This window comes from Microcaecilia unicolor, chromosome 7, assembly GCF_901765095.1.
Source record: "Microcaecilia unicolor chromosome 7, aMicUni1.1, whole genome shotgun sequence".
NCBI classification, from domain to species: Eukaryota; Metazoa; Chordata; class Amphibia; order Gymnophiona; family Siphonopidae; genus Microcaecilia; species Microcaecilia unicolor.
This window is the reverse complement of record NC_044037.1, coordinates 109,371,748-109,396,044: the sequence shown is the minus strand read 5'-3', so window position 1 is coordinate 109,396,044 and position 24,297 is coordinate 109,371,748. Positions and strand designations below refer to the sequence as shown.

Sequence of the window (24,297 nt, the reverse complement as noted above, 5' to 3'; positions counted from 1 at the left end):
AAAAATTGCCTCCCGACGCGCAGCAACATCAAGACAGTAATGCTTAGCAAATGTATGCAAAGACGACCAAGTCGCCGCTTTACAAATGTCCTCCAACGGCACCAGATGACACTCCGCATAAGACGTAGCCTGAGCCCTCGTAGAGTGTGCCCGAATGTGAAGAGGTAAGCAGACGCAATCGCCTCCCTAAGCCACCGAGCGACCATTGCCTTAGAAGCCATGTTTCCTTTCTTATGACCTGCAAACAGCACAAAAAGATGACCTGACTTCCGAAACGAATTAGTCGCCTCCAAATAACACAGAAGAGCTCTCCTAACATCTAAACACCGCAGAGCTCGAAAGTTGTGAGGGAAATCCTCTTGCTTGAAGGATGATAAAACCACTTCCTGGTTAACATGAAATCGCGTAATTACCTTAGGAAAAAGGACGGCACCATCCGAACCGATACTCCCGCCTCCGAGAAAAGGAGAAAGGGGTCTCTGCACGAAAGGGCCTGAAGCTCAGACACCCGCCTGGCTGAAGCCATTGCCACCAAAAACACAGTCTTCAACGCGAGATCCTTCAACGATGCTTTACTCAGGGGCTCGAAAGGAGGCCGCTGCAACGCCCTAAGGACCAGGTTCAAATTCCAATCCGGCACCACCGGGACACGCAGAGGTCTGATATGCCCTACACCGCAAAGAAAACGCACGAGATCTGGATGAGAAGCTAAGGAGTGCTTCTCCAAGCGACCACTAAAGCAGGCCAATGCCGCCACCTGAACCCTTAACGTACTTAGCGACAGCGCCTTATCCATCCCTTCCTGCAAAAAAGCCAAAATGGACCCAAGAGGGGCTGATTGAGGGGAAATGCCTGCTAAGAAACACCAAGCAACGAATGTCCTCCACACCCTAGCATACGCAGTTGAAGTGGAACGTTTGCGTGCCTGTAACATTGTCCCAATAACCGCCTCCGGATATTCTTTACGCCTCAGCCGCAACCGTTCAATAGCCAGGCCGTAAGCCCAAATGGAGCGTGATCCTTCATCACTACCGGCCCCTGATGGAGAAGATCCGGAAAATGAGACAGATGGAACGGCTCGTCGATCAGGAGGCGAATCAAATCCGCATACCAAGGACGTCTGGGCCAGTCCGGCGCGATGGATGACGAGAGATTTTCCCCACTATTCAACCGACCATCGGCCACGGAGAAAAGACATATAGAAGCTCCAACGGCCACGGTTGAAGAAGAGCGTCTATTCCTTCGGACCTGAACTCTCTGCCTCTGCTGAAGAACCGGGTCACCTTGGCATTGGAGAATCGAGCCATGAGATCCATCACCGGAGTCCCCCAGCGATCCACAATCTGGCGGAAAGCCGACAGAGAGCTCCCACTCCCCGGCATCCAAGCGATTCCGACTGAGAAAGTCGGCCTGCACGTTCAGAACTCCCGCTATGTGAGCGGCTGACAACAGAACTAGACGCTTCTCTGCCCAAAGACACAGCACGGATGCCTCTTCTGCCAGCGGAGCACTTCGAGTTCCGCCCTGCCGATTGACGTATGCCACCGCCGTCGCATTGCCGCAGAGGATTCGGACTGGTTGATCCCTCAACAACGTCTCGAAAGCAGGAGCGCGAACCGGAATGCCCGAAGCTCTAGGAGATTGATCTGCAACTTGGACTAACTCCCCTGAGCTAAATGACCGAGATAGTGAGCCCCCCAACCCGACAGACTGGCATCCGTCGTCACCACATACCACTCCAGCGTGGCCAGAGGCATGCCCTGAATCAGGTTTTCCGATCTGAGCCACCACCGTAGAGCAAAAAGAGCTCGAGGTGTCCATGGAAGACGGATCGTATAATCCTCGGACAGGGGAGACCAGTGGCTGAGGAGATGCCATTGCAAAGGCCGTATGTGACTCCGGGCCCAAGGAACGACCTTGATCGTCGCCACCATAGAGCCCAGCACCTGAACATAGTCCCACGCTCTTGGAGCCTTCATCTGAGAGAAGGAAGAAATCTGCTTCAGCAGCTTCACCTGCTGTTGTTCCGGCAGAAAAACTCTGCCCTGATGGGTATCCAGTCGTACTCCCAAGTACTCCAGGGTTTGAGATGGGACGAGATGACTCTTGGGAATATTTATCACCCAGCCCAGAGACTGAAGGAGATCCATGACTGTCTGAGTCGCCCGTACGCATTCTGCGTGAGGCGGATCAACCAATCGTCGAGATAAGGATGAACTTGCAGCCCTCTGGCCCGCAGAAAGGCTGCCACTACCACCAGTACCTTGGAAAAGGTGTGTGGCGCCGTGGCAAGACCAAATGGCATTGCTCTGAACTGAAAATGTTGGCCCAACACCGCAAAATGAAGGAAACTTTGGTGAGGGGGCCAGATGGGAATGTGCAAGTAGGGTTCCTTTAGGTCGAGGGAAGCCAAGAATTCTCCCGGCTGCACCACCGCCAGCACCGACCGAAGCGTTTCCATCCGGAAGTGGCGCACCAACAGAGCCCTGTTGACCACCTTGAGATCTAACACTGGACAAAAAGATCCTCCTTTCTTTTCCACTACAAAATAAATCGAGTATCGACCGCAGTCGATGTCGCCCGTAGGAACCGGAACAACTGCCTGCAGACGAAGTAACTCTGCCAAGGTGTCCCGCACCGCTGCGCTCTTTATCGCAGACTTGCAAGGAGACTCGAGAAAACTGTTTCCTAAAGGACGAGCAAATTCTACTTTGTTGCCGTCTCGAATAATGCCCAGCACCCATTCGTCTGTAGTCACCCTGGCCCATTCCTCCACGAAATGAGACAGCCATCCCCTTATCGGCAGAGAGGACTGGACCAGGGCCCCATCATTGCGTACCTCTGCCTCCTGGCTGACTACTGGAAGCCGCGGGAGAAGCCTTCGCTCCGAACGAAAGGACTGCTGTGGCTTCTGAGGAAACCGGGGCTTTTGGAAGCCTCCAACTCTCCCGGGTCTATACCATTTGGCCTCTCTGAAACGCGGGCGGAAAGAACTTGCCTGGGACTTAGATTTATCCTCCGGCAACCGACCTTTAGAGTTTCCAAGATCCTTAACAATCTAAGCTAGTTCTTGGCCAAACAGTAGCTTCCCCTTAAAGGGCAACCGAGCCAATCTTGACTTAGAAGGCAGGTCAGCAGCCCAATGCTTTAACCAGATCCAGCGCCTAGCCACCACCACTAAAGACACCCCCTTAGCAGAAGCCCTAAGGATGTCGTATAAGATATCCGCCAAATATGCCAATCCTGACTCCAGGAGCGGAAGACCTTCAATCAAATCCTCCGGCGATGCCGCCTTTTGTACCCAAGACAGGCATGCTCTTACAGCATATGAACCACAGACCGAGGCCTGCAAAGTCAATGCCGCGACCTCAAACGAAGCCTTGACCGAAGCTTCCAGCTTCTTCTCCTGAGGATCTTTGAGAGCCGCACCGCCCTCCACAGGTAAGGCGGTCTTCTTTGCCACTGCTGAAATCTAAGAATCGACCACCGACACGCGCAAAGCAAGTCCTCCTGCCTCAAGGGACACAGCTTGCCCATCACCCGGGCCACTCACAAACTGGCCTCAGGGGAATCCCATTGTGCTTGAATGAGCACCTGCATAGCCTCATGAATATAAAAGGCTTTTGACGGCATCCTAGCTCCTGGCATAATGGAAGAGCTGACCGCAGATGGAAGTGCGGATTCCGGGGGGAGATAAATTTAGCACCTGTAATGCCTGCACAATAAACGGAATCAATTCTTCCCGTTTAAATAGCCTGGCCGCGGTAGGGTCATCCCCCTCACCCGCGGGCAACTCCTCCTCTTCCAGATGCCCTAAGGATTTCCCTGACCCTGGGACACCCTCGGAATCTGAATGCCCCGCTTCATCACCCTAGGGTTCCTCTAATTCCAACCGGGACCTCTTGGACGGCTTTTGAACCAACTCAGAGCACGAGGCAGCGGATCCCCCCAAAATGGCCGCCTCCTGTCCCTCTCCGCCAGAGCACAGTACAAACAATTTGTGCATAAGTATCACAAACTCCGGGGAAAATCCCCCCACAACCGCCTTCTCCAGGAGAGAAATCGATCTATCCCTGTCGAACGTGGCCCCAGCTGAACCCGCAGCCACATCCTGAGACCGCGGCGCTAGTGAGAAAATGGCGCCGGCGGGTGCACGCGCTGACCCAACAGACTTTCCCGCCAAACGAGAATCGATCCCTTCTAGCGCTTCGGTGCTCAAAACGCATTCACCCTGATCCACACTAGGTCTCACCACCGTCACGTAACAAGACTCGCAGGCACCCGCCGCCGACCTCCACGCCCCGCAGCGTTTAACAAACTCCGACGGAACGGACATGGCCCCCAAAAGCCTTACCTTCTCTGCAGTCCCAGCCCTGCTCACGTTCCACTTAATCTGAACAGAGAACTGCTCCAAGCTGCTAAGCAAGCCACAAATTAGGGTGGACTGGAGATTTGTTCTGTCTGGTTCTCTTTTTTTTTTTTTTTTTTTTAAAGAGACAGGAAAGGAATACAGCCAAAATCCTCAGAAGAATTTAATTAGGCTGACAGGGGGAGAAGGGTAGGGACCTGGCACCACCAGGTGTATCCCACAATGTGCTCCAGCACCTCAACCCCAGACCAGGCTCAACACACCCGAGGGAACAGGATAGGAGCCTCAGGCCACAGAGCTGCACTTATGCTCCCTTCTACCTGCTAGATAGAGAGAATACTGAAGTGAGGCTGGCTGCACATGCTCTATTGTAGCAAACTTCGGAGTTCTCTCTATGTAACCTGCTAGAGGAGGGGCATAACCCACAAGTCTCTGGATTGATCTGGGGACGATATGGAAGACCGGTTGCTCTGTCCTGCTTATTCCCTGCCTGCCTACTGCTGTAGTTCCAGTCCTGTGGTTCCAGTTCGGTTGTTCCAGCTTTGCCTGTCTACAGCTTCTCCTGCCTTGCTTGCTTACCCAGTCCTGGTTGAGGGTCTTGCCTACTGCTGCCGCTTCTTGGCAGTGGTCCAAGGGCTCACGTGGTGCCAGTGTCCGAGAGCCTGAGACCACGACAGTTACAATATATTGCACTAAATGAAAAATTAGATATAATACATAGTAACATAGTAGATGACGGCACAAAAAGACCTGCACGGTCCACCCAGTCTGCCCAACAAGACAACTCATATGTGCTACTTTTTGTGTATACCTCATCTTGATTTGTATCTGTCTTTTTCAGGGCACAGACCGTAGAAGTCTGCCCAGCACTAGCCCCGCCTGCCACCACCGGCTCTGCCACCCAATCTCAGCTAAGCTCCTGAGGATCCATTCCTTCTGAACAGGATTCCTCCCCCCACCGGCTCTGCCACCCAATCTCGGCTAAGCTCCTGAGGATCCATTCCTTCTGAACAGGATTCCTTTATGTTTACCCCACGCATGTTTGAATTCCGTTTTTTCATCTCCACCACCTCCTGCGGGAGGGCATTCCAAGCATCCAAGCAGCTATGTGGTGGAATGAACTGCCCACTTATATACAGCATCAGACCAATTTTGCTCTGTTTTGAAAATATTTGAAAACATGATTTGGTAGATTTACCTACTTCAGGCTGTATTACTGATGTTAGCTTGTATCTTCAAGGGTATTCCCTAACCTCTTTGTACTAAGTCGCTCTGATCTAGTTTCTGGTATAAGTGGCATATACACAATGACTGTAATGTAATGTATACATAATAGGCATCTCTGAGACCTGGTGGAAGAAGGATAACCAGTGGGACACTGTCATACCGGAGTACAAATTATATCGTAATGATAGGGTGGATCGAATTGGTGGAGGGGTAGCATTGTATATTAACGAGAGCCTTGAATCAAATAGATTGAAAATTCTGCAGGAAACAACACACTTCTTGGAATCACTGTGGATTGAAATTCCATGTGTAAAGGGGAAAAGGATAGTGATAGGAGTGTACTACCGTCTGCCTGGCCAGGATGAACACACGGATGCAGAAACGTTAAAGGAAATTAGGGACGCAAACAAACTGGGCAATGCAATAATGGGTGATTTCAATTACCCCGATATTGACTGGGTAAATGTAACATTGGGGCATGCTAGGGAAGTAAAATTCCTTGATGAAATCAAGGACAGCTTTATGGAGCAGCTGGTATAGGAGCAGACGAGAGAAGGAAAAATTCTAGACCTAGTCCTTAGTGGAGCGCATGATCTGGTGTGGGAGGTAATGGTGCTGGGGCCGCTTGATAACAATGATCATAATATGATCGGATTTGATATTAGCTTTGAAGTTTACATAGGAAATCAAATACGTAAGCGTTTAACTTTAAAAAAAGGAGACTATGATAAAATTAGAAGAACAGTGGAAAAAAAAATTAGAGGAGCGACTGTGAGGGTCAAAAATTTACATCCGGTGTGGATGCTGTTCAAAAATTCCATCCTGGAAGCCCAGGCCAAATATATTCCGCTAATTAAAAAAAGGAGGACGGAAAGGGAAGGATTACTTTTCCTACATGCAGCTTAGTCACTATGTTAGATCCTTGCCTGCAGCTAATCTCACACAGAATGTATGGGACTCTATGAATGAACTGTTAGGACTGGAAGCCCAGCTAAAAGTGCCTCTAAAATACTTTCATCATCACATCAGAGAGTTACAGAAGGCCACTGATTACGAACAAGTAGCGAAACTATGGCAACAGGAATTACGTTGTCGTCTTGATTCTGGACAAGTGGAACGCTGTCTGAGGAGCATATATCAGATCACAGAGAATGTGGCCTGGCAGGAAATGCAATACAAATTTCTAATGCGCTTGCACATTTCCCCACATAGGGCCTATAGAGCGACCTTGAGACCGACAGACGACTGCCCTAAATGTGGTAAGGTGAGAGCCTCCCTTGGACATATGTTTTGGTTCTGCATAGTGATACGATCCTTTTGGACAAAACTGGGCAGGCAAATCTCGCAAATGTGGCAAGTGCAATGGTGGCCGACACCAGGACAGCTTTTTGAGGTCTTGGTTGTTCGAGGTAGGCCCCCAGCGAGGATGAAAGACTTTTTGAAGCGGTCAGTCTTGATGGGTAAGCGTACTATACTGCAGTTGTGGTTGAAACCAGACCCGCCTGGACTATCACAGTGGCGTGGTGCTATGATGCAATGCTGTATGTTGGAAAAGAAGAAAGTGGGAGACTTGGCGTCTAAGAGGGGAGACCAGTTCTGTAAACTTTGGCTACCTTTCTGGGATACTTTGACACCTGTAGCGAGAAGCAGGATTTTGAACTGTTAAAAAGGGAAGGGAGGGGAGGGGAGTGGGAGTTGTTAAGGAGGGTAGGATGGGGGCGGAGGGGGGAGTTGGGACGAAGTTAAAACAGATGACTAGAAATCATAAATGATATGTAATGTGGTACGTGCTGGATAAAATTGTCCTATGTCATGTTATGCATTGTTATAGAATATGTGTCATCAATAAACATTGTTTCAAAAAAAAAAAAAAAAAAAAAAGAGGACGGAAGACCAAACGACAGCCGGCGTGGTTAAAAAATGAGGTGAAGGAAGCTATTAGAGCTAAAAGAAAATCCTTCAGAAAATGGAAGAAGGAACCGACTGAAAATAATAAGAAACAGCATAAGGAATGTCAAGTCAAATGCAAAGCGCTAATAAGAAAGGCTAAGAGGGTCTTCGAAAAAAGATTGCGTTGGAGGCAAACACACATAATAAAATTTTTTTTTAAATATTAAAGCAGGAAGCCGGCAAAAGAATCGGTTGGATTGCTAGATGACCGAGGAGTAAAAGGGGCAATCAGGGAAGACAAAGCTGTAGCGGAGAGATTACATGAATTCTTTGCTTCAGTCTTCCCCGAGGAGGATTTTGGTGGGATACCGGTGCCAGAAATGATATTCGAAGCTGACGAGTCGGAGAAACTTAATGAATTCTCTGTAAACCTGGAGGATGTAATGGGCCGTTCTACAAACTGAAGAGTAGCAAATCTCCTGGACCGGATGATATTCATCCCAGAGTACTGATAGAAATGAAAAATTAACTTGCAGAGCTATTGATAGTAATATGTAATTTATCCTTAAAATCGAGCTTGGTACCAGAAGATTGGAGGGTGGCCAATGTAACACCGATGTTTAAAAAATGTTCCAGAGGAGATCCAGGAAATTATAGACCGGTGAGTCTGATGTCGGTGCCGGCAAAATTACAGAGCATATTCAAAAGCATGGATTAATGAGACAAAGTCAACATGGATTTAGTGGAGGGAAATCTTGCCTCACCAATCTACTACATTTCTTTGAAGGGGTGAACAAACTTGTGGATAAAGGTGAGCCGGTTGATATTGTGTATCTGGATTTTCAGAAGGCATTTGACAAAGTACCTCATGAAAGACTCCAGAGGAAATTGCAGAGTCATGGGATAGGAGGTAGTGTTCTATTGTGGAATAAAAATTGGTTAAAAGATAGAAAAGAGAGAGAAGGGTTAAATGGTCAGTATTCTCAATAGAGAAGAGTAGTTAGTGGGGTTCCCCAGAGGTCTGTGCTGGGACCGTTGCTTTTTAACATATTTATAAATGACCTAGACATGGGAGTAAGTAGTCAGGTAATTAAATTTGCTGAGGACACAAAGTTATTCAAAGTCGTTAAATCGCGGGAGGATTGTGAAAAATTACAAGAGGACCTTACGAGACTGGGCGTCTAAATAGTAACATAGTAGATGACGGCAGAAAAAGACCTGCATGGTCCATCCAGTCTGCCCAACAAGACAACTCATATGTGCTACTTTTTGTGTATACCTTACCTTGATTTGTATCTGTCTTTTTCAGGGCACAGACCATAGAAGTCTGCCCAGCACTAGCCCTGCCTCCGAACCACTAGCCCCGCCTCCCACCACCAGCTCTGCCACCCAATCTCAGCTCCTGAGGATCCATTCCTTCTGAATAGGATTCCTTTATGTTTACCCCACGCATGTTTGAATTCCGATTTTTCATCTCCACCACCTCCTGCGGGAGGGCATTCCAAGCATCCAAGCAGCTATGTGGTGGAATGAACTGCCCACTTATATACAGCATCAGACCAATTTTGCTCTGTTTTGAAAATATTTGAAAACATGATTTGGTAGATTTACCTTCTTCAGGCTGTATTACTGATGTTAGCTTGTATCTTCAAGGGTATTCCCTAACCTCTTTGTACTAAGTCGCTCTGATCTAGTTTCTGGTATAAGTGGCATATACACGATGACTGTAATGTAATGTATACATGCACTGCACCACCAACCTGAGCCTGTTAGGTCCCAACAACCACACAGATTCAGAAGAACCTCCACCTTCAAAACTGCTTCATATCTGCCATTTGTGAAAATAAACTGTGCCAAGTTTACATGCCAACTGTGGTTGAGATCGGGGGTTTTCCTCTTATGTAAATTTTCCCACAATTATGTGATAGTAAGGTTAGCATATGTATGCACACAGGATATGAGATTAATTAATCTACAGTGATTAAGATATATACAATGGTTAAGACATATACAATGATTAGCCATATACACACAATGATTAGCTATATAAACCCAAAGTATCGGCCTGCTTATCCGACATTGCTGCCTGGATGTCCAACCGCCACCTGAAACTGAACATGTCTAAGACTGAACTTATTGTTTTCCCACCCAAACCCACTTCCCCTCTCCCTTCACTCTCCATCTCAGTTGATAACACCCTCATCGTCCCCGTCTCAACTGCCCGCAACCTCGGTGTCATCTTCGACTCCTCCCTCTCCTTCTCTGCGCATATCCAGCAGATAGCCAAGACCTGTCGCTTCTTCCTCTATAACATTAGCAAAATTCGCCCCTTCCTCTCCGAGCACACCACCCGAACTCTCATCCACTCTCTCATTACCTCTCGCTTTGACTACTGCAACCTACTCCTGACCGGCCTCCCACTTAGCCATCTATCCGCCCCTTCAGTCCATCCAGAATTCTGCCGCACGTCTTATCTTCCGCCTTAACCGATATACTCATATCACCCCTCTCCTCAAGTCACTTCACTGGCTCCCTATCAGATACCGCATACAGTTCAAGCTTCTCTTACTCACCTACAAATGCACTCGATCTGCAGCCCCTCCTTACCTCTCTACCCTCATCTCCCCTTACGTCTCTACCCGTAACCTCCACTCTCAAGACAAATCCCTCCTGTCAGTACCCTTCTCCTCCACCTCCATCTCCAGGCTCCGCCCTTTCTGTCTCGCCTCATCCCATGCCTGGAACAAACTCCCTGAGTCCATACGCCGGGCCCCCTCCCTACCCATCTTCAAATCAATGCTCAAAGCCCACCTCTTCAATGTCGCCTTCGGCACCTAATCACTACACCTCTTTTCAGGAAATCTTAACTACCCCAACTTGACATTTCGTCCTTTAGACTGTAAGCTCTTCTGAGCAGGGACCGTCCTTAATTGTTAATTTGTACAGCGCTGCGTAACCCTAGTAGCGCTCTAGAAATGTTAAGTAGTAGTAGTAGTAGTAGTAATTATCACCTTATTTAAATAGGTGGCATAAGCAAATTTTCTAGTGCACCACCAACTTAGGCTCTCACATTATGTTCTTGCCCTTCACAATCCAACTCAGAACTCCAGACCTTGCTGTTAACAGTCCTTAGCCTGGACTACAAAGTGCAGTTCTTTCCAGAATCTAACTTGACCACTAAGTCTAGCGACTGTCTGAGACTTTTCTATAGTAGGTGGACAACTTTTTTCTTTATAGCACTTTTTGAAGGTAACCAGTGCTAAGCTGATAGTCAATGGCCTTTCTAGCACCAATTTCTGCAATTCTCCTACTGGAAAAGATGCACACAGTTACTGTTTTCACAGGTTTTGTAATCAACTCTTGATTTGTTTATAACAGCATTTACCAATCTTTCTGTGGCTGTGCACCCATTTGGGTGGCTGCAAAAAGAATAAAACCCGCTGGAAGTACAGACAAATGACGTCTTTATGGAGAGCCCATTCAGGTTGTACCTCAAATGTGGAAACCCCATTTGAGGTCACAACCCACAGTTTAGGAAGCCCTGGTTTATAAATGTAACTTTTGTGGAAGCCTGGAACTATAAGTAATTTATTTTACATTTTTAAGTGACTCTCTATTTTGAGCACTTTAATCAACTGAATTTATATGTAATCATTTCAAAGGCTAGCAATACAAGCAGTTTTTGAATCATGTAAAATAGGCAGGTTAAATGATCAAAAGTGTTCAAGCGCTATCTTCGAATCTTAATGCCGTTATTTTACTTATGCTCCTCTTTTACAATTGTCCAAATATGTATTTGGATTTTTTTTTTAAGTTACTCTCACATTATATGAATGTTTATTTCTTTAAGGCTACCTCCTCACAAGGTATCAGAACAAGGACTTTGCAGTCTGGCCCCAGAATTATAATCCCAGTTTACCACAGCATTTTAATAGTGTTTTCCAACCAGTGTACTCTGACCCCATCAGGTATGAAAGAGAAGTCACCACTGCCTGATGCTCAGATCCAGACCAGTAGCTGGGCTCTGCTCTTAGCATCTCATAGCAACGAGACACCAGTAGTGGCTCTTAAACATGCAGTAGTTCCCATCTAAGAACACATATAATCAAATCACACCCTACTTATTTCAAGCTACAGAGAGTCCTGGTGTGTAGGACTTAACAGGCAGCATTACAGGTTACAGATAACCAGATTTTTGTTTTGTGTAGCATACACACTGCACAAGGTACCTCCTCGTCCCCTCCTGAGCTGCCTCAGATGACGTTTAATGTGAGCAACTGCAAAGTGAAGCATGTGGGAAACAGCAATCCGAATTATAGCTACGTCATGCAAGGTTCCACGTTAGGAGTCACAGACCAAGAAAGGGATCTAGGTGTCATCGTTGATGATACATTGAAACCTTCTGCTCAGTGTGCTGCTGCAGCTAAGAAAGCAAATAGAATGTTAGGTATTATTAGGAAAGGAATGGAAAACAAAAATGAAGACGTTATAATGCCGTTGTATCGCTCCTCGAATATTGTGTTCAATTCTAGTTGCCGCATCTCAAAAAAAGATATAGTGGAATTAGAAAAGGTACAGAGGACGACGAAAATGATAAAGGGGATGGGACGACTTCCCTATGAGGAAAGGCTAAAGCGGATAGGGCTGTTCAGCTTGGAGAAAAGGCGGCTGAGGGGAGATATGATACAGGTCTATAAAATAATGAGTTGAATGGGTAGATGTGAAGCGTCTGTTTACGCTTTCCAAAAAATACTAGGATAGGGGGGCATGCGAGGAAGCTACAATGTAGTAAATTTAAAACGAATTGGAGAAAATGTTTCTTCACTCAATGTGTAATTAAACTCTGGAATTCGTTGCCAGAGAATGTGGTAAAGGCGGTTAGCTTAGCGGAGTTTAAAAAAGGTTTGGACGGCCTCCTAAAGGAAAAGTCCAAAGACTATTATTAAATGGACAGGGAAAATCCACTATTTCTTGGATAAGCAGTATAGAATGCTTTGTACTTTTGGGGATCTTGCCAGGTATTTGTGACCTGGATTGGCCACTGTTGGAACAGGATGCTGGGATTGATGGACCTTTGGTCTTTCCCAGTATGGCAATACTTATGTACTTATATGGAGCACTCCTTTCCTCTGTGACAAACTAACCCTGGCTGTAGTGATGGGTCATTTTCAGCAATCTGCCTCCATCTGCAAGGACAACCGTTCTCTCTGGAGACCTAAGGTCAACTTTCTCCACTTACAAAGCTTCAAAGCTACTCGCACTGAACAAGCTTGTGAGTAAAATTCTTAATGATTATTATTAAATCAGTGTAAAGCCTGTATAGGGTGGACGGGAGTTTCTTATGATGAACAGTAGCACTGTTTTGATGAACAACAGTGCTAAGCAGACAGCAGCTTTTGAGTGCTTCATAAACTCTAATATATTTATAGAAAATGCAAAAAGAGAGGTGTCTTCATGTTTCTGCTGCTTTTAAATACTACCTGAATTACAGATTTTGATAGCATTACTGTTTTTAATCCTAGTGCCCTGAATCATGCTGCACAAAGAGGAAACAAGCTCTGTGAAGTATTTGAATGTCACCTTTTATGTCCAACTGGGCATGGATGATGTTGCCCATAACAGAGGTGTTGTGAAGGTTTTTGACAGTTTCCTTGGCCCCTCGGGTGCTGGTGAAGACCACCTTAGCCAACCCCAGGTGTTTGCGGTTCTTGGGGTTATAGAGGATCTCAATCTCTTCAATGTCCCCATGTTTCTTGCACATATCAGCCAGGAAATGCTCTTTGATGTTGTCATTAAGTCGGGCAAAAGTCACCTCCTTCAGGGGTATTTGGCCAACATAGAACTCATCCAGCTGCAAACAGGTAAGCAAAAGGTTCAGACTGTAATTAGTACAGAATACAGGTCTTATACAATTACCAGTACAGCCTATAAGTTCTCATCTATACAGGGTATCATTCCCAATACAAGTACCAACAGATCTCATACAATCAAAAGACGTTCAAGTCATGCTAATAGGTCTCTTACAGAACATCCCCCCACAGCAAGACCTACATCTCTAGATTCCCCAGCCCAGTGATTCTTGTTCCTATCCACTCCACAGAAAGCCCACTAAGGTCCCTACACCAGAGACATCAGCCATAGTGGAAAAATGAAGAGGATCTCTGTGTTTACAAACTAATAACCTGAAGAAACAATCTTATTCTACCTTATACCAGGACACTACAATTAAAGACTGGTCCCACATACCTTAAACTTAGGGACAGGAAGAGAGAGCTCTCTATGCTTGGACCAAATCCTCCGAGGCCGTGGATCTTGTACAGCCCCCACAGGTAGATACCTTGCATCCTGAAGAGACAGAGGGAAATGAAAACACAGGGTCCATGAAAAAAGAAAAAAAATACAAAGCACAGAATGTTTAACAGCATTATAGTGGTTATTTTAGAAGCCCTATTCATGATATGCATGTGTAAATCCCAGCATTTACACGTACACATCAAACTTAGAAAACGCAATGTTAGAAAGCTGGGATTTATACATGCCAATCATGACTATGTGCAGATAACAAAGGAATGTGGCTAAGGTGGGACTGGGGAGGGGCCAAAATGTTCACATATATTCCCCATTTCAGAAAGGGAATGCATGTCTGCTAGAGAACACCCTGACCCCTTGGCAGCGAAGAGGCTCCTCCACCAGAAGACGCCAGAGATCTGTGAGGCCAGTCTGAAACCACCAGCAGGACCAGATAAGAATGGCTTGCAATCCTGCACAACAGCTGACCTATCAAAGGCCGCTGAGGGAAGACAAAGAGGCTCCTCCCCATGACAAGGTTAAACAGGGGGCATCGATTCCTTGAGAGGTTGGCTCCCTCTGACGACTGAAGATGCACTCTGCCTTCGCACTGACTCTGGATACCATCAGGTCGAAATGGGAGAGGGAGGGGGGGCAGCAGTCCACAATGAACTCAAAAGGCCTGTTGCTCCATTTCCCATTCTCCTGGATCCAATAAAGATCAGCAGAGAAAGTCCACTTACACATTGTCTTTCCCACAATATGGATTGCTAAGAGAGCCTGCAGATAGGTCACTGCCCACTGACAGACTCGCTGCCTCCAGGCCCATCACCTGTTACACTGTCCAACATCAGTGACCACTCTCCCCTTAAGGAGTGGCTGAAACTCCCACAGGACCAGCTGAGCCACCCGGGTCTCCAGATGGTTCATAGACCAGGCTGCCTCCTGGCTCGACCAGAATACTTGGGCCACCCGGCCCAGGCAGTGCACTCCCCAATCAAGGTGACTTGCATCTGTGGGGATTGCAACCCATTAAAAGGGATCCAGCAGAATTCCCCTCAACAACTGATCCAGATTGTCCCACCACACCAGACCAAGTCTCTCCCTGGATGGGAGAGGCAGAGGATGACTAGAGTCCTGCAACGCCGGAGCACACCACAACAAGGAGTGGCCTAGTGGTTAGGGTGGAGGACCCTGGTCCTGGGGAACTGAGGAACTGAGTTCGATTCCCACTTCAGGCACAGCTCCTTGTGACTCTGGGCAAGTCACTTAACCCTCCATTGCCCCATGTAAGCCGCATTGAGCCTGCCATGAGTGGGAAAGCGCGGGGTACAAATGTAACTAAAAAATATATATATATATATATGAGCCCAAGAGCTGCAAATAATCCCAGACAGTGGGTTCTGGGAGCTCAGAAAACCTGCACAGCTTCTCCGCACACTCCTCTGGAAGAAACACCATCCCCCTGGCCATGTTAAAGTGAACCCCGAGATACTCCAGGGACAGATGGTACCAGGTGGCTCTTGGGCAGTTCATCACCCAGCCCATTTATTCCAGGAGGAAAAAACCTGAGATGACCAAACCAACCTCAATGGCCGAACAGGCCTGAATGATGAACCCAGACCCTTTGGCACTGGAGGTGCACAGCCACCACCACCTTGAAAAACATGTGGGGCGCTGTATCACATAAAAAAGGACAAGGCCCGAAACTGAAAGTGCTGCTCCAACGCACAAAGTGCAGAAACATCTTGTGGTGAGTTGCGATAAGGATGTGGGGATAGGTCAAGAACTCCCCCCGGCAGCACCAATGCGATTACTGAGCAAAGAGTCTCCATGTAAAAGTGCTGGACCATCAGACAAGCATTCATGCCCTTGAGGTCCAGAATGGGGCAAAAGGAACCAACCTTCACTGACACCATGAAATAGATAAAATACCTTCCCAGGTCATGTTTCTCCTGCACAATAGGCTCTACCCTTCTCAGACTGCACAAATGCTAGAGCGTAGGTGCAACTGCACATTACTCTAAGTTCAAGCCACATGGAGATAGCATGACAGTACCCAGAATGTGACATACGAAATCCAGAGAGTACTTCTATTTGACCACCTCCATTGGTTTGTGGTGATGCAGGCCCACTCATCCCAGAAGAGAGAGTCTGCCTTCCACCAGGATTAATGAGGGGCCCGGCACACCTTCACTGGGAAGGACAGGCAGCTAGGGTACCACCCTGTTTGAAGGACCACCTCTGACACCCCCCCCCCCCCCAGGTCTGGGCCGAAAGACCTAAAGCAGACCACCCCCCTTTGGAGTACTCTATGGAAGCAGATCTCTGCACCCCCTTCGGCATCAACTTGGGAAGGTATAGAGAGCCTGGCCTCCCCCGTGTCATTCACCAACTTTTCCAGGTCCTCTGCAAAGAGCAAATGCCCCTTAAAAGGCAACTCACTCACTCTTGCTTCTTGGAGGCCGCATTCGTGACCCAGTGGTGGAACCATGGTCAATGGAACATCACCACAGCAGAAGTCACTGAATGGGAAGCCAGGCAAACTAGATTGTAGAGCATGTCCACCAAAAAAGGCTGTCCTGGACTCCAGGCAAGCGACCTCAAGGGACTCTGGAAGATGCTGCAGCAAACACAGCTCTAGCCACATAGCCACCACAGATGATGGCCTGAATGCTGGATGCCCCTACCAAGAAGGCTAGGTGGAGCTGCAGCTTCAAAGAAACAGCAAAGGAGACTATCTGCAAGACTTAGAACGACAACAGAAGCAAGCAGATCAATACAAGATATCGGTCACCAAAAGACAGCAGAATATAAAAAACTGTCCATCACCAGAAGTATTTATTCACGTTTACATGCCATGTGCTAGAGCAGACTTGTCCAACTTTTTATTTTTAATCCAGGGCCACGGGTATGCACTTGAGCATTCTCACGATCTCTCTCATATATGTATTCCCCCGCCTTCACCCATTCTCTCTCACATATGTATCCCCTCTTCCTTCACCCATTCTCCCTCTCTCATCTGTATACAACCTACCTTCATCCATTCTCTCTCTCTCATATAACCCCTGCCTTCACCCATCTCTCTCTTTCTCATACGTATCCCCCCTACTGGAATGTATGATGCAGCTCCATCTGTGTTTCTGGAATAAGCTCCTACTACTACTTATCAGAGTAACATGTCCCCCTCCCTCTTCTAGATCTACAGATCAAACACAAGAACTATAAATCTTCCCCTGATTAAGGCACTAGTGGCCATAAGGTAAAATTATGTATCATACCTGATAATTTTCTTTCCATTAATCATAGCTGATCAATCCATAGACTGGTGGGTTGTGTCCATCTACCAGCAGGTGGAAATAGAGAGCAAAGCTTTTGCCTCCCTATATGTGGTCATGTGCTGCCGGAAACTCCTCAGTATGTCGATATCAAAGCTCCATCCGCAGGACTCAGCACTTAGAGAATTACACCCACAAAGGGACACTCTGCCCAGCTCACCACCGCCGAAACGGGGGAGGGGAATTAACCCAGCTCATCCCCACACAAGTGGGGGAGGGGAATCCGTCCAGCTCATCCCCGCAGAGCGGGGGAGGGACACCACCCCGCCGATGCGGGGGGATCTGGCTTATCCTGCAACCGCGGGAGGAGCTGACTGACCCTAACACCGCCGCAGCGGGAGGGGTACAAAGCTGCCCTACAGCCGCACGAAGCGGGAGGGAGCGCCGGCAGAATTTATGTCTCAATCCAGCCCCGTAAAACGGAGGGGAGAGGAATGCAGCAGCTCACTGTAACACAAACTCGTCTCAACTCTTGAAGAATCCAATTGAAAAAACTTGAACACGAAGTCCTCCTGAACAGGAACTGAAGACTAAACTTGAACCTGAAATGCAACCAGAATATAAACAGTACAGATATCTGGGAGGGGCTATGGATTGATCAGCTATGATTAATGGACAGAAAATTATCAGGTATGATACATAATTTTACCTTCCATATCATCATGCTGATCAATCCATAGACTGGTGGGATGTACCGAAGCAGTACTCACCCAGGGCGGGACATTGAAATCCCTGAACGCAACACTGAAGCTCCAAACCGGGCCTCCGCCCGAGCAGCCACAGTCAAGCGGTAATGCTTGGAGAAGGTATGGGCCGATGCCCAAGTTGCCACCTTGCATATCTCTTCCAAGGAGACGGACCCGGCCTCTGCCATCGAGGCCGCCTGAGCTCTAGTGGAGTGAGCCTTCAGCTGAATAGGCGGCACCTTCCCCGCGGTCACATAAGCCGCTGCAATGGCTTCCTTGACCCATCTTGCCACTGTAGGCTTAGCAGCCTGCAGACCCTTACGAGGACCTGCAAACAGGACAAACAGATGATCCGATTTCCGGAAATCATTGGTCACTTCCAAGTATCTGATGATGACTCGTCTCACATCCAGATATTTGAGAGCAGAGTATTCCTCTGGGTAGTCCTCCCTACGAAAGGAAGGGAGACAGAGCTGCTGATTCACATGGAAGCGAGAAACAATCTTGGGCAGGAAGGAAGGCACTGTGCGAATAGTCACTCCTGCCTCCGTGAACTGCAGAAAAGGCTCTCGACATGATAGTGCCTGGAGCTCGGAAACTCTTCTGGCTGAAGTGATAGCCACCAAAAAGACTGCTTTCAACGTCAGGTCTTTCAGAGATGCCCTCGACAAGGGTTCAAAAGGCGGCTTCTGCAAGGCTCTTAGCACCAGGTTGAGATTCCACGCAGGCACCACTGAGTGCAGAGGAGGGCGCAGGTGATTAACTCCCTTGAGAAAACGTACCACATCTGGCTGCGAAGCCAGGGAAGCACCCTTCAGGCGGCCCCTGAAGCAAGCCAAAGCCGCCACCTGGACTTTAAGGGAACTGAGCGACAGGCCCTTCTCCAGACCTTCTTGCAGGAACGCCAGCACTGAAGAAATTGGAGCAGTGAAGGGAGAAAGTGAGCCTGCTTCACACCACGCTGCAAAGGTACGCCAAACCCTGGCGTAAGCAGTAGAAGTAGAGCGCTTCCTCGCTCTCAGCATAGTGGCGATGACCTTGTCTGAGAAGCCCTTCTTCCTCAGACGCTGCCGCTCAATAGCCAGGCCGTAAGACCAAAGGGGGAGGGATCCTCCATCACCACGGGACCCTGATGCAACAGGCCCTGCTCCACTGGCAGTCGCAGAGGGTCGTCCACTGATAGCCTTATCAAGTCCGCATACCAGGGACGTCTGGGCCAGTCCGGACCCACCAGGATTATTCGGCCCGGATGCTTTGCCACCCGGTCTAGTACCCTGCCCAACATGGGCCAGGGCGGGAACACATAGAGAAGCTCCTGTGTCGGCCACTGTTGGAGAAGAGCATCTACTCCCAGAGATCGAGGGTCCCGTCCTCTGCTGAAAAAGCGCGGCACTTGGCAATTGGCCGATGACGCCATCAGATCTAGGCTCGGCTGGCCCCAGCGTTTCATGATGTCCAAGAACGCCTGAGCCGATAACTGCCACTCTCCGGGATCCAAGGTATGGCGACTGAGAAAGTCCGCCTTGACATTCATGACTCCGGCAATGTGGACCGCTGACAGCTGTTCCAGGTTCGCTTCCGCCCACTGGCATAGATTCATGGCTTCCTTGGCTAGAGGGGCGCTCTTGGTACTTCCCTGGCGGTTGACATAGGCCACAGCCGTGGCATTGTCCGACAGGACCCGTACTGGCTTCAACGCCAGTACCGGGAGGAACTCCAAAAGCGCCAACCGAATGGCTCTGAGTTCCAGGAGGTTGATAGACCACTTTGCCTCTGCAGGAGACCAGAGCCCCTGCGCTGTCCTTCCCAAGCAGTGGGCTCCCCAGCCCGTCAAAGAGGCGTCCGTCGTGACGACAATCCACTCCGGGGTCACAAGAGGCATCCCTGCAGACAACTTGTCTGTCTTCAGCCACCAGCTCAGCACCTTGCGCACTGCTGGGTCCAAGGGAAGGCGCACAGCATAATCCTCCGACACCGGAGTCCAGCGCTGCAGCAGAGAGTGTTGTAGTGGTCTCATATGAGCCCTGGCCCAGGGCACTACTTCCATCGTGGCCATCATAGAGCCCAACAGCTGCACATAGTCCCAAGCCCGAAGAGGAGAGGCTACTAGGAACTGGTCCACCTGAGCCTGAAGTTTGACAATCCGATTGTCCGGCAGGAACACTCTGCCCACTTGGGTGTCGAATCGAACTCCCAGATACTCCAGGGACTGAGTCGGGCGCAGCTGGCTTTTCTCCCAGTTGATGATCCACCCCAGGGAGCTCAAAAGAGCAATCACCCGGTCCACAGCTTTGCCGCACTCTGCATAAGAGGGGGCTCGGATCAACCAGTCGTCCAGATAAGGATGGACTTGTACTCCTTCCTTTCGCAGGAAGGCCGCGATGACCACCATTACTTTGGAGAAGGTCCGCGGAGCAGTAGCCAACCCGAACGGGAGGGCTCTGAACTGGAAGTGTCGGCCCAGGACTGCAAAACGCAGAAAGCGTTGATGAGGAGGCCAGATGGGAATATGCAAGTACGCTTCCTTGATGTCCAAGGATGCCAGGAACTCCCCTGCCTTCACTGCCGCTATAACAGAGCGGAGAGTCTCCATGCAAAAGTGCCGAACTTCCAAGGCCTGATTGACCCCTTTGAGGTCGAGGATAGGCCGGACAGAACCTCCTTTCTTTGGTACCACAAAGTAAATGGAGTAACGTCCCTTGCCAAGCTGATTTTCTGGCACCGGAACGACCGCACCCAGGCGGATCAGATTGTCCAAGGTCTGCTGCACTGCCACAGCTTTGACCGGAGACTTGCAGGGAGAGAGTACAAACCCGTCTCTTAAGGGTCGGCAGAACTCTAGCTTGTAGCCGTCTCTGATGACTTCCAGCACCCAAGCGTCTGAAGTTACCCTGGTCCACTCGCCCAGAAACGAGGACAGGCGTCCTCCAATCTGCACTGGGCCATGGACCAGGACCCCGTCATTGGGTACAAGACCCTGGGGGAGGACCGGAGGGCGCACCTCCGGGACGGCGGTCTCTGCGAAAGGAATGCTGCTTGGGGGAGAAGTTCCTCTTGAAGGAAGAGGGGGCAGAGGAGCCCGACTTGCCCGGGCGGTACCGACAGGCTTCCTGAAACCGTCCTCTGGAGATACCGGGGCGAGCACTGGCCCGAGCCCTGACCTCTGGTAACCTCTTGCCCTTAGACGTGCCGAGATCGGTCACAATTTTGTCCAGCTTGACCCCAAAGAGCAGCTTGAATTAAAAAGGCAACTTAGCCAGGCGGGACTTAGAGGCGTGGCCCGCAGACCAATGTTTCAGCCAAAGCCACCGCCGCGCAGAGACTGTCCGAGCCATACCTTTAGCCGAGGCTCTCAAGACATCATACAGTAAGTCTGCCAAATAAGCCAAGCCCGATTCCAGGGCCGGCCAATCAGCCCTCAAGGAAGGATCCGAGGGGGAAGCCCGCTGCACAATCGTCAGGCACGCCCTGGCCACATAGGAGCCGCAAACTGAGGCCTGCAAACTTAAGGCAGCCGCCTCGAAGGACGACCTTAAGGCCGCCTCCAATCTTCCGTCTTGGGCGTCCTATAGGGCCGTGCCACCTTCCACCGGCAACGCCGTTTTCTTAGTCACCGCAGTGATTAAAGAATCCACGGTAGGCCAAAGAAAGGCCTCCCGTTCACTTTCAGGCAAAGGATAGAGGCGGGACATAGCCCTAGCCACTTTGAGGCTCGCTTCCGGGACATCCCATTGAGCCGAAATTAAGGTGTGCATGGCATCATGCACGTGGAAGGTTCTAGGCGGGCACTTCGTCCCCAGCATAATGGCGGAGCCAACAGGGGCTGAGGGAGAGACGTCCTCCGGAGAGGAAATCTTCAAAATGCTCATGGCCTGCACTAACAGGTTGGGCAAATCCTCTGAGCGAAAGATCCGCGCTGCAGAGGGGTCATCCGCTCCATCCGAGCAGGAATCCGTCTCCTCCAAGGAATCCCCAAAGGACCGTTGGGAGAACTCAGATACGCTGCCCTCATCTACATCAGAGGAAACAGAGTCCTCTAAGGCCTGGGAATCCACCCGAGGGGCGTTTACTTCCGGGGGCCTCAACCCCTTTATCGGACAAGGGAGAAGGGGCAGCGTTTTGCATAAGGAAGGCCTGATGCAGCAGCAAAATAAACTCGGGGGAGAAACCCCCCAGACTGTGCATTTCAGCAGCCTGGGCCACAGCCCTAGACGCACCATCAACCGGCGCTCGCAAGAGCGGGGGAGAAACATGCTGTGCATCCAAGATGGCGTCCGGCGCGACACTCCGCGAAGGAGCCGCACGGGAAGAACGGCGCTTAACTTTAGCCGCTTTTTTGCCGTCGCCCAAATCAAGGGCGGCCATGGCATTAACTTCTCCCAGCTCAAGGGCGGCCCAAGAAGAAGCCGGCCAAGATGGCGGAGGCGAGCAGCAGGGGATGGGCGTTTATGGCAGGAAAAACCGCCGCACCGGAGGAAGACCCGGGACACTGACCGGCCTCCGAACTGACACCCAACAAGGGCGAATCAGACTTTAAGACCCCCGCATCCCCGCTAGAAGCGCACACGCGGTCCGGGGAGCGATTCTTCGCGCCCTCGCCCTCCGACGCCATAGGCCACGTGGAGATCGATCGGGGAACCCCCTGCCCGCTATAAAAAGGTAAAAATTACCTGCTTCTCGCTCCGAGCTGTAACGACCTGGTGTCCCAGTGAGTAGCTGCAATAAACGTTTAAATAAACGTCGAAATAAACTCCTTTAAGGACGTCCAAAAAAAATTTTTTTTTTTAACGGAGCCAGCGGGAGGGGGGAGAAAAGGAGGGACCTGGCGCCACCAGGTTTGCACTTGCTCAAGAAGAGCCCTCAACCCCAGGTACTCAACAAAACCTAAAAATTAGGCTTGGAGACCTAGCCAGAGCTGCTGCTGTGTGTGACCACCACCTGCTGAGATAGAGAACATACTGGAGAATTTTCCGGCAGCACATGACCACATATAGGGAGGCAAAAGCTTTGCTCTCTATCTCCACCTGCTGTTAGATGGACACAACCCACCAGTCTATGGGATTGATCAGCATGATGATATGGAAAGATGTCTTTCACTACCAGATAAGAAGACTGGCTACACTTGGCAGTCAAAGTTTTTTTTAACCAAGCTTCAAGTTCAAATTTTATTTAGGATTTGCTAACCCACCCATCAAGTTAGTGGTCTAGGCGGTTTACACATTAAGAGTTATGTTTTAGAGACTTAACATACATAAGTTGTGACAATACATGAAATACAAAGGGAAAGAGGTGAAACTACAAAGTATATAGGAATGGTGGGGGAAGAGGGAGGGAGTGTTCAAAAGTCATGCAGTCAGGCATGGTCACTGTATAGAAGGCAGGGGCTAAATATCTAAAAATCAGAAGAAAAATAAAGTAAAATTAGGAGAATGCATCCATAAATAAAAAAAGTTTTAAGTTCAATTTTGAATTGTTGCAGAGAGGTTTGGTGGTGAAGTAATTGAGATAATTTATTCCAGTTTTCTGGTCCTTGCACAGAGAAAATGGCTTTCCGAGTATGTTCACGTATAATGTTATGGAAGGGGGGAGGGGGAAGGGAAATGGGACTTGATATACCGCCTTTCTGAGGTTTTTGCAACTACATTCAAAGCGCTTTACATATATTCAGGTACTTATTTTGTACCACGGGCAATGGAGGGTTAAGTGATTTGCCCAGAGGCACGAGGAGCTGCAGTGGGAATCCCCCAGGATCAAAGTCCACTGCACTAACCACTAGGCTACTCCTCCATCTCCAACAGGTTTTGAGATGATGAGTGAAGACATCTCTGGTTGGTAAACGGAATTAAGGGTCATGAAAAGTACAGTGGCTCCTTAGATTGATGGATCTTGTATACCAACAACATCTATATTCTATATATATATAAAAGGCAACCCCAACGTTCTGAAGCCTCCACGGAAGTTGAGGCGCCCGAGATATCCGGTGTGCCCTGGAGTGTCTGCACCGCCCTCGCGTCAAAACGTCATGACGCGTCAAAACGTCATGACGTCGACGGCGGAGCTATTGACACTCGAGGGCCGAAACGGCCCACAGCGAACAAGGCAGCAAGTAGCTTCGAGGGACGGAGGGAGGGCGAACAAGGCAAGTAGCTTCGACGGACGGAGGGAGGGCGAACAAGGCAAGTAGCTTCGAGGGACGGAGGGAGGGCGAACAAGGCAAGTAGCTTCGACGGACGGAGGGAGGGCGAACAAGGCAAGTAGCTTCGAGGGACGGAGGGAGGGGGCCCCTTGCTAGCGCCCGTTTCATTCCGCTCAGAAACGGGCATTTTTTCCTAGTAATTTTATAAAAGAAACAATGGAAATGGAAGCCAGTGAGCAGCTTTTAGAAGAGGGGTAACATGGTCATATTTCTTTCTTTCCGGTTAATAATTTTATGGCACGATTCTGAATGTTTTTAATTGGGTTCCAGAAACTAGTCTGTTATGTTTATTAGCAGACTTGA

The 24,297-nt window shown here is 49.1% G+C and overlaps 1 protein-coding gene across 2 annotated transcripts in view; it reads right to left on the bottom strand.

Moving 5' to 3' along the window:
* SETD1A (SET domain containing 1A, histone lysine methyltransferase) overlaps positions 1 to 24,297 on the bottom strand; it is a 355,902-nt gene that overhangs the window by 242,814 nt on the left and 88,791 nt on the right. For both annotated transcript variants that reach the window (XM_030208984.1, XM_030208985.1), the window contains exons 3-4: positions 13,733 to 13,831; positions 13,067 to 13,337 (exon numbers count right to left, since the gene is read on the bottom strand). In XM_030208984.1, the coding sequence (XP_030064844.1) occupies positions 13,067 to 13,337; positions 13,733 to 13,831 (370 nt within the window). The remainder of the gene's footprint in view (positions 1 to 13,066; positions 13,338 to 13,732; positions 13,832 to 24,297) is intronic.